Raw genomic sequence first — 15,232 nt, forward strand, 5'->3', positions numbered from 1 at the left:
AATATGTTGATATGTCATTAATTTTTTTTTAAAATCTAATGGTAAAATATAATAAGAAAATGATATGACATATATTGGTTATTGTTTTATTGAAACTCATATGATAAATCTAGATAGAAAAAACTCATTGATGAGCTTAAAGAATAATTACTATGATCTATAGATCATATTAAAACCTCTAAAACTACTTGGAGGAATAAGATAGATATTATCTCATTAAAAATCTTATATGAGAAACTATATAGAAAAAACTCATAAAGGAAAAGAGTACAATATAATATGATCATATTTATTATTTAGGGAGTTGTAAATTTTGAAGTCGTCGCATATCAATTTCATAAATACATTTTTAGAATGTAAAAGTTAGTAACAACTTAGTGAATAAATCAGCGAGATTATCATATGATTTAGTTTGTAAGATTTCTATCTCCATATTATTTTGTAATTCATGAGGATAGAATATTTTATGGGAAATATGTTTGGTTATATTGCTCTTTATGTAACATGTTTGTATTTAAGCAATGTATGTAAAATTATCTTCATAGATAATAGTTGGTGATTCAATAGAACCAATATTACATGATTGTTGTTTGTAGTTTATCATTCTGCGAAGTTATACGTATTCACGTGGTGTTTCATATAATGCAATTATTTCAGAATGATTTGTGGATGTAGCTACAAGAGTCTGTTTTGAAGACTTTCATGAAATGTTTGTTCCACCGTGTAAGAACACGAAACTTGTTTGCGACCTGGTATTATGGGGATCTGATAAGTAGCTAGCGTTAGTGTATCCAATCATGTACATATCTTGTTTTCTTTGAAAAGAATGACCAAGACTTATGGTGCCTTGGAGATATCGAAAAATATTCCTGACTCTCGCCCAATGATATTTAGTTGTAGCAGTGTTATGCCTAGCTAATAAGTTTACTGCAAATGTAATATCAGGCTTGGTGCAATTTGCAAGATACATAAGCGCTCTAATGATATTGAGATAAGGAACCTCAGGTCACAGTATCTCTTCTCGTTCCTCCTATGGTCTAAGTGGATCGTTCTCCATATCAGGAGATCGAACAATCATAGGAGTCTTGGATGGATATGATTTGTCCATATTGAATTTCTCTAATATTTTTTAGGTATATGCGGCTTGGTGTACTAGAATACCTTAAGGAAGATGCTCGAGTTGTATACCCAAGTAAAATATGGTTTTACCCAAATCCTTCATTTCAAATTCCGTCTTTAAATGATTGCGTGCTTCATCTATATCTTCTGTATTTCCAATGATATTCAGATCATCGACATAGACAGAGATAATACAAAATCCTGTTGAGGACTTCTTTATAAGGGCACATGGACAAGCATCATTATTGGAGTACATTTTATGTAGAAGGAACTCTTTTACTCTGTTGTACCATATTCTTCTCGACTGCTTTAAGCCATATAATGATTTTTTAAGCTTTACATAATACATGTTGCGGTTTACGTTTGAATTCGGAATATCTAGTCATTAGGGGATTTTTATATATATGTCCAAATCAAGTGACCTATATAGATATGCGGTCACTACATCCATCAATTGCATAAATAGATGATTTTGAACTGCTAATAAAATTAGGTATCGAAACATAACTCTATTCATTACTGAAGAATAAGTCTCATTCAAATCAATATCAGGTCTCTGCGTGAACCCTTATCCTACAAACCTCACTTTATATCTCACCATCTTGTTATCTTTGTTCCATTTACGAATGAAAACCCACTTGTATCCCACAGGGAAGAGTTACGAGAAGTATGTAGTACTAATGTGAATACCTCTTTTTAGAGAGCGAACGCAATTCTACCTGGATTGTATCCTTCCATTGTGTCCAGTCCGAGCGTTTGTGGCACTCTGCCATGGTCTTGGGATCTGGATCATTGTGAAGGTCGTTTGCAATTTTTGAGGAGAAGTAAGTGTCCACAATTATAGTCTTTCTATTAAATGATTCTCCAGAATCAATATAATTGATGAAAAGTTCATCTACCCTTTCTGACCCATCATGATTTCTCATTACGATAGAGTTAAGGTATTCTGATGTCCCAGCATCAATATTTATATGCACAGTTGAGCTAGACTATGGATGTTGATCATCCACTGAATGTATAGTATTCATAGGCCTTAGGTGTAATTTAACTTGACGTTGATTTGCATTTATTATTTTGGAGGAGCGATTCATCTGTTTCCACGGTAGCTTGCAGGAAGCTTTATCCTTTGTGACCGTACTTCTCCCTCTCTTATTTTGATTTAGGAGTTGAGTGCTTTTATTTGGTACCTTCACTCTTTCCATCATATTCTTAGCAGGAATGTAGGATTTGGTGATGTCTTTGTTATCAGTAAATGCATCTGGCAGATTATTTACAATATATTACAAATTTATGATTCTTTAAACTTAGAGTTCAGATTCTTGAGTAAGTGGATCAGAGGAAAAAAATGTCTTTAGCATTCCAATTAATTTCCTAGTATTCTTTATGTTACTTGAAATCTCCTCCTAATGTCGGAAAATGATACTCATCAAGTATGCAGTCAACGTATCGAGCTGTAAATAGATCCCCTATGAAGGGTTCGATGTATTTTATGATCGACAGAAAGTTATATCCCACGTAGATCCCTAATTTTTTGTGAGAGCCTATTGATATACGTTGTGGTAGTGAGATCAGTACGTATACAGTGCAATCGAATTTTCATAGATGGGGAATGCTAGGAGGATTTCCACGTACTAACTGCGACGGGGAAGCTGTGTGATACGCAGTTAGTCGCAATTGAATTAAGTCAACAGCGTGTAAGACTTCATGACCTCAACATGAAGTTGGTAATTTGCAATTATGTAATAATGGTCATGCGATAAGTTTCACTCTCTTGATGAGAGATTCGGCCAAACCATTTTAAGTATGGACATATGGTATTGAATGCTAGACTTGAATTCCTAGAGTCATACAATAATCATTAAAGGCACGCGAGGTGAATTCAACCGCATTATCCACTCAAATGGATTGTATCCTATGTTCAGGATAATATGCTCGTAATTTAATAATTTGAGCGATTAATTTAGTAAAAGTATGGTTTCGTGTGGATAAAAGACATATCTGACCATCGTGTAGATACATCAATGAGAACCATGAAGTAACTGAACGGTCCAGTTAATTGTTGAATTGTACCACATATATCGTCTTGAATGCGTTCAAAGAATTTCAGTGGTTCAGCTCGGATTTTAATATAAGTGGATCTTAAAAGAAATTTTCCTGTGGCGCATGCAGTGCACACAAAATTCGAAGATTGTGAGAATTTGACAGTATTTATGCCATGACCAATTAAATTACTAATAATTTTTTGCATCATCTCGATACCAGAATGACCAAGACGATCGTGCCATATTTGGAATGTGTCTACATTCTAAAATTTTACCTTATACGCAGCATGTGATACGAATTTGATATATGTATAGTACAATCTTGAAGATAAAAAGAGAATTTTCTCTAGTATTTGTTTGTCGTATTCGTTATTTTTGGTAATAAGGAGATATTCCTCTTTATTGTCATTGTAGATTTTCATATGTAAATTATTTTAACGGATATCTCTATAACTTAGTATGAGTACAAGTTGAATCGGGATATAATAGTGCATCATCGATTATGATTTGAGTACCTATATGGAGAATGATTATGACACGACCAGAGTCAAAAGTCATAGTATCGCGTTCAATAATTGTCATAATAGTTCCTTTACTCTTTTTAAGAGATTAAAAATGTTTAGTTTTTCAAAGTATAAAGTTAGTGATATAGGTATCCAGTAAGCATATTTTCTCTTCTATCGGATTGTCCTCTGTAGACGTCGTCGGGGATAAGCCTTCGTGCCTCTTCATTCTTGATTGTTGTGACAGATTAGTTGTAGAACTAGTAATTGATAATGTATTACAGTGAAAAAGTGTCGAGAGACGGAGAGATTAGAAAGTGAAAACTTGTCTTTATTCATAAGTAGTGTTTATAAATATATAAATAAGGAAGGAGTACCAAAACACCCGTTGGGAGGTTGGTTGACCCCAACGAGTATCCCTCCATTAGTAACTTCTAATAGCAGTTAATTTGCTAATTAATCCTATATATTTATCTTCTAAAGGATGTCCGTTGGCAACAGATTTGACCAACTGAGCGCAAGCTCTAACTAGATGCAGAATTGCACATCATGTACAGTACCTATTATAGTATAATTTACAAATTTTACTGAATATGTAACTACTCTATTGAGTTTGCAAAGCAAAACATGCAGACAGCGGAATACGGGCATTTCGTCATTTGAAAATCACTTATTTTTGGGAGATTAAAATAAGCAGGTTTCTTCTGCTGTTAATTTGGCCAAAAATAAGTGGATATCACAAAACTATATTTTTTAACTATCACAAAACTATATTTCCCTCTCCTATTTCATAAAATCACACTTTTTTACGTCATTTTATCATCAACCTATATTTTCCTCTCTTATTTCTTTAAATCACACTTACTTTGTATCACTTTATCATAAAATTACACTTTTATTACTGTGAACAGATCTGATAAGATACGCCAACATGTTATACTAAAAGCTTTAGTCCTCACCGTTTGCTGATGTGACCGACTACGTCATGTTATAATTGCTTGCCAAGTTAGCATATCTTATATGCATTTGGGCTCCTTCTCTTGTAAGCTACCAATCTAACGTGAGTTGAATTTCTAGACGTAAAAAATTGACGCTGGTAGAGGTTTGCGTGACACCATTTAGCCGCCCAAATGGTACTGGTGGGGGTTGACATGGCACCATTTGGACGGCTAAATAGTGTCACACCGACCCGCACCAACGCCAATATTCCGCGTCTAAAAATTCAACTCGTGTAATATCAGTAGCTTTCAAGAGAAAAAAACTCAAATGATACGTAATTGTGATATAAAGTAGTCAGTCATGTCAGCAAACGGTGTGTGCCGAAACCTGTAAGTATAACGTGTAGGCTCATCTTATCATATCCGTTTACAGTAATAGAAATATGGTTTTGTAATAAAGTGATGCAAAATAAGTATAGTTTTGTAAAATAGGAGAGAGAAAGTGTAATTTTGTGATAGTTAAATTAAAAGAAGTATAATTTTATGATAAAATGATGCAAAGTAAGTGTGATTTTGTTAAATAAAAAAAAAATATAATTTTGTGATAATTAAATTAAAAGAAGTGTAATTTTATGATAAAGTGATGTAAAGTAAATGTAGTTTTGTTAAATAAGAGAAAAAAAATAGTTTTGTGATAGTTAAATCAAAATAAGTGTAATTTTGTAATATTCGCTCAAAAAAGTTGACAAGCGATGCAAAATGCACATCATGTACCTAGCATATGTTTGTGCTACGTTTTCACGTCTGACTCAAAAATTGTGGCCTAGATCGATATCCCGTGCAAACCGCTTCGAAATATAATATTTGCAGTTTGCCACATGAACTAAAATCAGTTGATATAGCGCTCTTTCTAAAGAGAAAAAAGATTAGCCGCGTAGACGTACGAAGCAATACAAATTCAGAAACAAGAGATTACTATAAATTGAGTAGACACATTCTACAACAGTACAGCACCGATTCTGATAGTACATCTAAATCTGTATATGTACTATTTAAAAAATGCGTTGTGTGTCCTGTTCCACCGATTTCCGTTTCGCTCCCGAATTTTCTGCCCGATTCCCGTTCCGCTCCCCCCCACTGCGCCGCCGATTCCCGCCCACGCGCCGCCGCAACAACCATCCACCCCTCCCCCTCCCCCTCTCCCCTCATCCTCCCGCTCCCCCGCCATCTCGCGCCGCAGCGGCAGCAGCCATAGCGTGCGGCAGTCCCCCTTCTTCTGCGACATCGCTTTCCCAATCCCGTCCCACCGTTGCATCTCCCGCTTCGCCTCGGGCGCGTCCCCCGCCGTCGCACCCTCCGCCACGTCGCCGTGCCCCCGCCCATCTTCACAATCGACGACCGTGTTTCCACAGCTGACTTCTCCCTTGACCCTACCACCTCTGACCTCCTCCCCTTGCCCCCGCACCACCGCCAACCACTCGTCGTCATGGAACCGGTCACGCGGCAAGGCGAAGTTGTCTGCGTCGGGATCCCCCATGGATGATGTCGTGGTGCCGACGGGGAGAAGTGCGGCGGCCAGGTGGAAATGAGACGAGGATGGTGAGGGGATTCGGCAGCCGAGGGTAGCTCGCCATGCGGGGAGCTCTCGCTGCAGCTAGAGCACGTCTCCTTCCTCTCCAACCGCCGCGGGACCGGCCCCATGCCCTTCGAGGCACACCTGGAGGAGAGCTCCCGGGACGACCCGACCCTGCCGCCTCAGTCGCAGCCGCCGCTGCCACCGCAACCGCATGCCTCGCTCATGGGCCTCCCTAGGCTTGGCCAGCGTGCGGTCGACGACCTGCTCCACGACACAGCGCGTGCCATCCGGTGGAGTAGAGGCAGCGCACCGTCAGAATTGATGGAGACGAGGAACGGGAAGCTACGCCGTCTATGTAGATTCAGCATCACACGAATCATCTTCCACTACATCAAGGTGAGTACACTGCACATCTCTGCCTTCAATCTCTAATGCTCAGTAACATACACGCACACAGCCTGTTCGACTGATTGTCTGAATAAATAATGCTTGGTGGTCTCTGAGTACAGTTGTCTAGCAGCTCCATTTTTTTGGTGCCTCACATTCCACACAATCAATTTGTACATTTGGAAAGGCATCCAATTCAATTGGCGTATGCATTTAAATATATTCAGTAATAAATGTGTTAATTATTCTACAGAAAAGAACTTCAACATGCAAAAATCCATTTGAAAAAAGGATGATTTATTTGCTTGCCAACATCTTCAAATGGGATGCATTGACCACTGAGTGGCAAGCATTCAAAATCCATAGGTGAGTTCCATATTGGTGACTTGATTGCAACAGCTTTGATCCAAGAATACAGAGTAAAGTTTTCTTAATTAAGCAGTTCCTTGAAAGCTAATAAGATGCAATGATATTGTCGATGTTGGATGGTAATGACTTGCAAATGTAAGTGTTCATAATACTTCTCGGTTTTTCGTTCAGTGAATATTGTGGTACAAATATAGGATGTTTATCTATTGATATGTTTCTATAACATTCCTAACAGTAATATAGTACTCTCAATCAAGACCATCCTTTTCAAACTTAGTTAGGTGTACCAACAAAACAATCAGTTATCGGTGACTTGAGCCACATGCAACTGGTGGTTCAACAAAACTAAATAATCTAGTTCTGCAAAATTTAGACAATAACTCAAAAGCTTCTATAAAAAAGAATAGTTTTTCAATATTGAATTTCTGCACTCAAAAGAGACAAAATATACAGCTTGTATATTTCTGCTCTTCATCTGCGTATTTTATATTTGATAAAGAAACCACTTCAACTAACAAGCTCATATCTCCTTCAGTTCTTTGACCTCAGCAATTGGTGTGTATAGTTGTGCTACTCCACTGGGCATCATAATATGTAATTCAAATGATATAGCATGTCTTTGTGGTTTGTTAGAAGCCAGCTTTTTTTAGTGAACTGTAGGAAGTGAAGATAGCAGACATAAATTGTGGCTTAAAATACAATCTTAGCTTTCCTGAAAGTTTTTCCCTTTTTCATCGTTCACCTGCCCAACATATCAGGTGGAGCAGAAATTGTAGAACATTGAATGAATATTGTCACACTAAAACTTGAACTTAATTTGCATGTGTATACAGTTTTGTAGTTTTCCTACAACATTAAATGATTTCCGGCATATTTTCTATCCCTATTGGTTCCATTGTTTTAATCTATTAGAAAATGCGTCCTTACTCATCTTTTGTTTATTATTTATTGCCTCTTTCACTATTTTAAAAAATACATATTGGTTCACGAACTCTCTCGTATCCTGCCTTAAACATTCTGCCATTTAAAGTGGGCCAAGCACGGACATTCAACTAGAACAAATTGTACTACGACCAACGCAGTAGACACTTAACTAGTACAAACAAATTGTACAACGACCAACGTAGTAGGCATGTTTAGCGCGAAAAATCCCAGTGCCAGCTCCAGCAAGCCAAAGATAATCCTCACGAAAATGGTAGGCCCAAAATTGATAGCTGTTATATAGAACGACAGGTTTCTGTTCACAACACAACTGCAATGACAACAAAAAAGAGCAATACATAGTTCCATAATACTCCTAGAAACACAGCAGCAACTGGTACTGAGATCATACGGTAGCCTTACACATTCAAACAAGCTCTCAAACAATGGCATTTGCTGCACTAGCGATCCTAGGCCAAAGGTCAGCACACTCCTTACCGATTGGTCCAGTGATAGCAGAACCTGCAAATGGTGCCAACGATGTTATATTGTCTTATGTTATCAAGTATCAACCGAATTGGAAGACTAGGAAGGCTATGGCTCAAATCATACCTTTCATCTCACCCTTCGGATTCACAATCACTCCAGCATTATCTGTGAACGAAATTTAACACCACCGATCACTTAAGCAGATGCAATGATGTTCCTAATGACTAGCAGATAACTAAATATATCTACAAATATACTAAAATGGGCTACATATTAAACTGTAGAAGGATACAGTACAATGCACTAACACATTCCACAAAATAAACACAATAACACAACAAGGGGCAGAAAATAAAAAAACGAAGGAAATATATGTCTCATGGCCAGTCCCAAAGTTTCACTGCAGCGATGCCACTACCCAAGGCAATGGAATATGAGACCGTTTTCAAATGGAATTAATCCGTCAAAGATAAAAATCCTCGAAGGTTAACCTCAACACCCAAAAACTTTTTTTCTGACGTTTGCTTTGGAATATGCAAACATGTAATGTTTGCTCCAGAAAAAGCTGAAGGACCTCGGAGTCCTTCCGTCATTAAACTTACAATTCAAAAGGTTCACATACTCACTGGACTAAGAACTAACGCAAGCTACAAAAATCAAATACAAATGTAATGACAGGATGTGTAGAAATATTTGTCTCATGGCCAGTCCCAAAGTTTCATTGCAGCAACGCCGCTACCAAGGGCAATGGAATATGAGACCACATTCAGATGGAGAAATTCCTAGGGAAAATCTCAACATCCAAAGGCTTAATTTATGACGTTTGTTTTGGAATATGCAAACATGTGAGGTTTGCTCCGTAAGAAAGCTGAAGGACTTGGAGATCCAACCGTCAAATAGGAAGAAATTACAGTTGTCTCACACCATGATGGAGTGCCACTGTTAAAATTGCGGACGAACTATACATGATACTAAATTTTCAAGACAAAAGTATCTGCATTGAGAAGCATTTTTTCAAATTGAAATCAGAAAATGGAACCAAGCCAGCACCAAAAAACAGTGAACCATGAAACTGTCTCTACTACCAAATAATGACGAGCTGGTATATGAGCAATAAAATTGGATACATCAAACAAAATACGAAACAAAGCACTAAGAAGGGAATATAGCTTTGTTCGATTAATAAACTAGTTAGATGTTGGAAATATGAGCCTCATGGCCAGTCCCAAATTTTCAAGGCAGCAACGCCGCTACACAAGGCGATGGAATATGAGGCCACCGTCGGACGGAAGATCTCCATGAAAGAAAAGACTTTCAATGGAAATCCTCAACGTCAGAAGGATTAATCAGTGACGTTTGCTTTGGAATATGCAGACACTATGACTTCTGCTCCAGCAAAAGCTAGAGAGTCTCACGACCCTCCCGTCAAACCAAAGCTAATTACACATAAAACTACAGTTGAGCAAGTACTTCCACTTCCAGTAAAAGTAAGGAACGCCAGGCTACGGCCATCTCCGGCCACTGGAATTTGCAAGACGATCTCACTATGCAGAAATGAGATGTGATCTGGATGTTACCTTCGAAGTACATGTAGACCCCGTCCTTACGGCGCCAGGGTTTGCGCTGGCGGACGATGACGGCGGGCATGACCTTCTTACGGAGGTCGGGCTTCCCCTTCTTGACGGTGGCCATGACCATGTCCCCGACGCAGGCGGACGGGAGGCGATTGAGACGCCCCTTGATGCCCTTGACGGAGATGATGTAGAGGTTCTTAGCGCCCGTGTTGTCGGCGCAGTTCACCGTCGCCGCCACCGGCAGACCCAGCGACATGCGGAACTTGTTACCCGCCGAGCCTCCCCTCCCTGCATCACATCACAAAACATGTCACCACCCGGAGCACACAAGATCAGAACGCGAGAGGCTAACCAATCGACGAAGAAATGGACGGATCGACTAGGTGGATCAGATTGAGAGGGGAGGCTCACCTCGCTTCGACATGGCGGCGGCTGGTGTTGGACCGATCGCTAGGGTTTCGCCTGGCTCGCTACTTATATAGATCTGCGGGGCTAGGGTTTTCCATGCCATTAAAGACGAAACTACCCTCGGCACCGCTAGGGCACCGGCTTCACAATGTGGGGGGTCACGAGGTCATTAAGGATTTTTTGACGGCGGCGGCCGTGGGCTTATAATGGGCCAACCAGGGGTGTTCGGGCCCATTGAATTCATGTTGCGGACTCCGGAGAAGTGCCTTCACCAAGGTGAGCAACGTATGCGGCACCAACTCGAGTGCTGTTTTGCAGTTGATTGCCACACGTTGAGAATCGCTCTGATCCGCGGCAATGGCAGATACTGGAGAACGAACTCGGGCAAGGAAACAGCATGATCATCGAGCGCGACGACGAGTGCAGCGAGATCCAGGCACGGCTCGCCAAGGACACCGAACAGCTCACGTTGTCGGAGCGCGACAACTTTAGCCCGGTTCTAAAGCAGTGGCACCCGTTGCCGGCCGCGGCCGCCGTGGTCACCCTCCACAGCTGCCTCGGTGTCGTGCTGAAGCAGTACCTGGCCAAGGCCACCTGCCTGACCAACGAGCTCGTGCACGTGCTGCACGCGGCGGGCAGGCTCGAGAAGGCCCTGGTGCAGATGGTGGTCGAGGACGTTGCGGACAGTGACGACGGCGGCAAGTCAGTGGTGAGGGAGGTGGTCCCTTACGACGTGGAGTCCATTGTGGTGTGCTTCCTCAAAACCTGGATCTAGGAGAGGCTCAGGATTGCCAAGGAATGCCTCCTACGAGCCAAATATACGGAGGTCTGCCTAATTTCTCCTTGCCACCAAACATGCCTCTGTTCACTGCATTGATCGTCCAATGGAATAGGTCTGATACCAAAGCTATCATGGACTCATGGTACGTTGCATTTTGTGTAGAGCTGGATACCGAAGTCCAAAGGCGAGCCATATGCGCGATCTGCGGTGGACCTGATGAAGCTGGTCAAGGTGACCATCGATGAGTTCTTCGGGCATCCCGGTGAGCACGAGCCACGAGGGATGACATGGTTCAGGACCTCGCCGACGGCCAGGGGACGATCTTTCAGGATTACATCTCTTTCCTCGCGTCGTGTGGTATGTTGATGATCATGACCTGCCTGGATCTCAACACGAGTACTGCTGCTTATGCACTCGCTTTTTCCACCGCAAGAATGCAAGATTGACATGCCGTTCCTTAACTTGGTTCAACAAACAGGCACCAAGCAGAGCTACCTTCCGTCGCTGCCGCCGCTGACGAGGTGCAACCAGGACTTCAGGATCATCAGGCTCTGGAGGAGGGCGGCCACGCCGTGCCAAGTCCCCGTGGCGAATGCGCGCGGCAGGGTGCACCACGGCCCGAGCTTGTCGTCCTCCGGCGGCCACAACCCGCGCCCGTCCACCAGCCGCGGCACGCAGCGCCTCTACGTCCGGCTCAATACCCTTCACTACATGCTCAGCCACATCCACGCGCTCGACAAGTCGCTCTCCTTCTTCTCACACGGCACATGCACCTCACCGACGTCCTCCGCCGCCAACCGCCGTCTCGCACCGTCCTCCCATTTCGACCATGCCCGCGCCGCGGCTCAGTCCACCATCGGCCGAGTCGCCGAGGTCGCCGCGTACCGCCTCATCTTCTTGGACTCCCACCACTCGTTCTACGGCGGTCTCTACGTCGACAGCGTCACCGACGCGCGCATCCGCCCCGCACTCCGCACGCTGAAGCAGAACCTGTCGTTGCTCCTCTCAGTCCTTGTCGACCGCGCACAGCCGGTGGCCATGCGAGAGGTGATGAAGGCCTCGTTCCGAGCGTTCTTGATCGTCCTGCTCGCCGGCGGCAGTGACAGGAGCTTCACAACGAAGGTATAGCAGCATCTATATAGGCTCTAGGTAAATGATAAGTGTTTAGTTGATTAATAGCAATTGTATTATTGTGACTAATAATTTATTTTGAAGGAATCATAAATTTAGTATATACTGATATTTTGGTATTCTTGGTCTCTAAAATGATAATCTAGTCGATCAAAGTACATGTGCATCAAGATTAAGGCCTTATTTGGGGGAGCTTCTGGTAGCTTTTGCTTCTCAGAAAAGCTGAGAAGCTCCCCCAAACAGGCTGATTGCTGAGGAGCTTTTCTGAGAAGTAAAAGCTGGTTTCTGGTGAAATAAACTAAAAGCTGAAAAGCTGGCTGATGGTAGTTTTTCTGAAAAGCTGGTATGCTGAGAAGCTAAAAATTAAGCCCATAAGGCAAACCGCTTATCTCAGAAGCTATAAGCAGCTTTTCAGAAAAGCAGCTTTTCAGAAAAAGTCCATAAGCTCCAGCTCCCCCAAACAGGGCCTAAGAATCTTCTAGTTCTAAATGTCACAAAGGAGATGAAGAACACTTAGAGTAGTATATGTTTCCTTTCTTAGTCTTTTAACCATACTATAAATAGAGACTAAAAGTAGTAGTTTAAACTAGTTGAGTCTAGACTTGGTTTGATGAACACTTGTGAAATTCTAGCACCAGGTAGCTTATAGAAGTCTGTGGTTGAGATGTTGGGAAGTTAGAGCTCAAGAAAAATTTGAATTGAAGGAGCTCAGAAAAACTTGTCTCACCTGATGATTTGATGGTTGTGTTGTTGATCTCACCGAAGCATTATTTGCACAAGTCAGAAAAACACTTATATGCTCACCGGATGCTCCGATGATCAAGGCCAGGGTATCACCGAATAATTTTTTAGTTGACACGTGTACAAAATTTTCAGAAGTGTTACACCGGATGGTTCGGTGTCTATGTGTTTAAAGCACCGGATAAGAGAATTTTTCGGAAAAAAAATGAACTTGAACTCACCGGATTATCTGGTGATGGGAAGATGTACTCACCGGACTAATTCTTGCAGAGAAGCTTTTCTGGTGACTAAAGAAATTTGTACTCAGCGGATTATCCGGTGATTGAAAGTTGATATCACAGGACTAATTTCTGCAGAGAGCTTTCTTCGGATGATATGAAGTGGAATTCTTACCGAATTGTCCGGTGATTGATATGTATGAGTACCGGAGTATTTTCAACAGAGAGGCTTGCAAAGTGAATTTTGGCTTGGCTCAACTAAGCGGATAGTCCGGTGTCAATGTATTTAACATAAGATCTTATCACCGGACTAATTCTGAGCAGTAACGGTTAGTGACAGCTGGCACTTGGATATGAAAATTGTACTCACCGGATTGTCCGGTGTGAATAAGGATATACCCCTCCGGTGATAACAGAAAACATGGGAGATCATGAGAGAGCACGCCATGATCGAAGAGAACTTCCGAAGCCTGAAGCGCGCCTTCTGCACAAGCGGCAAGGGCCTGATGGCAGAGGAGGTAGTCGAGGCCGAGGCCCAAGCGGCGGAAGGCGTCGTCGCGATCATGGGGCAGACGGTGGAGCAGCTTGTAGAGGAGCTCGGCATTGCGGCACGCGAGACGATCGGGGCAGGCTCCGACAGACAGAGGCTGTCGATGCCGCCGACATCCAGGTGGTGGAGCCGCACAGACCCAAACACTATCCTCCGCGTTCTCTGCCACCGCGACGACGAGGTCGCTAGCCACTTCTTGAAGCGCGCAATTTAATCTTCCCAAGAGGCGGTAACTTTTTTAAAAAAAAGAGAGAGATTGCCTCAGCTTATATTGAAAGCCAATAACCAGAACAACAACGTCTAACGAAAGAAAGAGCAAATAAAGAAAACACAAGGCTGGGGAAACCAGCGAAGTAACCAAAAAACAACAAACCCGAGAGAACAGGGCGGCCAACTACAAAGTCCGGAAAGAAATGTAGCTCAGATCTCACAACCATCCGGCAAAGGACCATCCGCCGGGGTAAAGCTCCGTAGCCAATCCCGGACCTGGGTTGATGCCTTGTCCGCCATGGCCCTGTCATCGTCGGTGAGGAGGATAATCCATTTCTGCACGAAGTATACGGCTAGAGTCAGCACTTCAGCAGGCTTGTGGGGGAACTTCTTCTCGATCACCATCGTGTTACTCGTCCTCCAAATGGCCCAAGCTATCCCTGCAAACAAAAATAAACCCAGCTTTTGAGAGACTTTAAACTGTTTCAGAAGCCAACTCGCCCATAAGTCGGCTACCGAGATCAGGAACCCATTCCAGCCGAAAATGCCTCTCAGAGCACTCCAAACAAATCGTGCCAACACACAACCGAAGAAAATGTGATTGACATTGTCGGTGAATCAGGAACCGGAGGTCCCCGAATCCCGAGGCCAGGCCAGCAATCCGCCACGTGGCGCCATCCCGCGGAGTCTCTTCCGCAAGGTAAAAAAGATTAAGTCCCGGGAGAGGGCGCTCGGGGCCACAGTCAGTGGTCCCCGAGTACCCAAATTCCCCGATGATATGCGAAGTCTAAGTACCGAGAAGAAAGTGCTCGGGGAGGTATACAGTGACCCCCGAGCACCCGAGTCCCCCGACGACCAGAAAAGCTAAGTACCGGGAGAAGTGTGCCTGGAGCCGCGAGCGGTGGCCCCCTGGGCACCTAAGTATCCCAAGGACCCACTGAAGGAAGTTCCGAGAGAGAGTGCTCGGGGCTGCGTGCAGCGGCCCCGAGTGCTCGGTCCCCTGAGGGTCCGTACAAGCGTGCCTGGGAGAGAGTGCTCGGGGAGGTGAATAGTAACCCCCGAGCACTCGGTTCTCCGAGGACCAAGAAAGGGCATTCTCGGGAGAGAGTGCTCGGGGAGGTGAACAGTGATCCCCGAGCACTCGGTTCCCCGACGACCCAGGAAGCCCCTCCGTCCGTGACCCCCATCGGGTCCCACTGATGAGGTGTCAGCCAGTCAAAGGCATGAGGCCGCATTTAAGAGCGCACGTGGCCTATCACCTCCAACTGCTCCCGC

The 15,232-nt window shown here is 43.2% G+C and overlaps 2 protein-coding genes and 1 pseudogene across 2 annotated transcripts; 2 read left to right on the forward strand and 1 right to left on the reverse strand.

Annotated features, from left to right (window-relative positions):
• Positions 1 to 6,058: 6,058 nt before the first annotated feature.
• On the forward strand, positions 6,059 to 6,946 carry LOC133916950 (uncharacterized). Its single transcript, XM_062360852.1, has 2 exons — positions 6,059 to 6,574; positions 6,819 to 6,946. Exons 1-2 carry the CDS (start codon positions 6,302 to 6,304, stop codon positions 6,933 to 6,935), a joined length of 390 nt encoding a protein of 129 aa, XP_062216836.1. The 5' UTR covers positions 6,059 to 6,301; the 3' UTR covers positions 6,936 to 6,946.
• Positions 6,947 to 8,118: 1,172 nt separating this feature from the next.
• Positions 8,119 to 10,479, reverse strand: LOC133916948 (large ribosomal subunit protein uL14-like). Its single transcript, XM_062360851.1, has 4 exons — positions 10,330 to 10,479; positions 9,922 to 10,206; positions 8,468 to 8,509; positions 8,119 to 8,377 (listed from the first exon to the last, which is right to left on the reverse strand). The coding sequence occupies exons 1-4, from the start codon at positions 10,427 to 10,429 to the stop codon at positions 8,295 to 8,297; spliced, it is 510 nt and encodes a 169-aa protein (XP_062216835.1). The 5' UTR covers positions 10,430 to 10,479; the 3' UTR covers positions 8,119 to 8,294.
• LOC133914889 (protein unc-13 homolog) lies at positions 10,475 to 13,980 on the forward strand (annotated as a pseudogene).
• The last annotated feature ends 1,252 nt before the right edge of the window (positions 13,981 to 15,232 follow it).

This window comes from Phragmites australis, chromosome 4, assembly GCF_958298935.1.
Source record: "Phragmites australis chromosome 4, lpPhrAust1.1, whole genome shotgun sequence".
NCBI lineage: Eukaryota > Viridiplantae > Streptophyta > Magnoliopsida > Poales > Poaceae > Phragmites > Phragmites australis.

What these genes read in the sequence shown, in the direction of transcription:
- LOC133916950 (XM_062360852.1), top strand. Translation starts at nt 6,302, where the DNA reads ATGCCCTTCGAGGCACACCTGGAGGAGAGCTCCCGGGACGACCCGACC. An exon ending in TCATCTTCCACTACATCAAG is followed by an intron (nt 6,575 to 6,818) that starts GTGAGTACACTG and finishes ATTATTCTACAG; the next exon opens with AAAAGAACTTCAACATGCAA.
- LOC133916948 (XM_062360851.1), bottom strand. Translation starts at nt 10,429, where the DNA reads ATGGCATGGAAAACCCTAGCCCCGCAGATCTATATAAGTAGCGAGCCA. An exon ending in CGCCGCCATGTCGAAGCGAG is followed by an intron (nt 10,207 to 10,329) that starts GTGAGCCTCCCC and finishes GATGTGATGCAG; the next exon opens with GGAGGGGAGGCTCGGCGGGT. An exon ending in GGTCTACATGTACTTCGAAG is followed by an intron (nt 8,510 to 9,921) that starts GTAACATCCAGA and finishes TTTCGTTCACAG; the next exon opens with ATAATGCTGGAGTGATTGTG.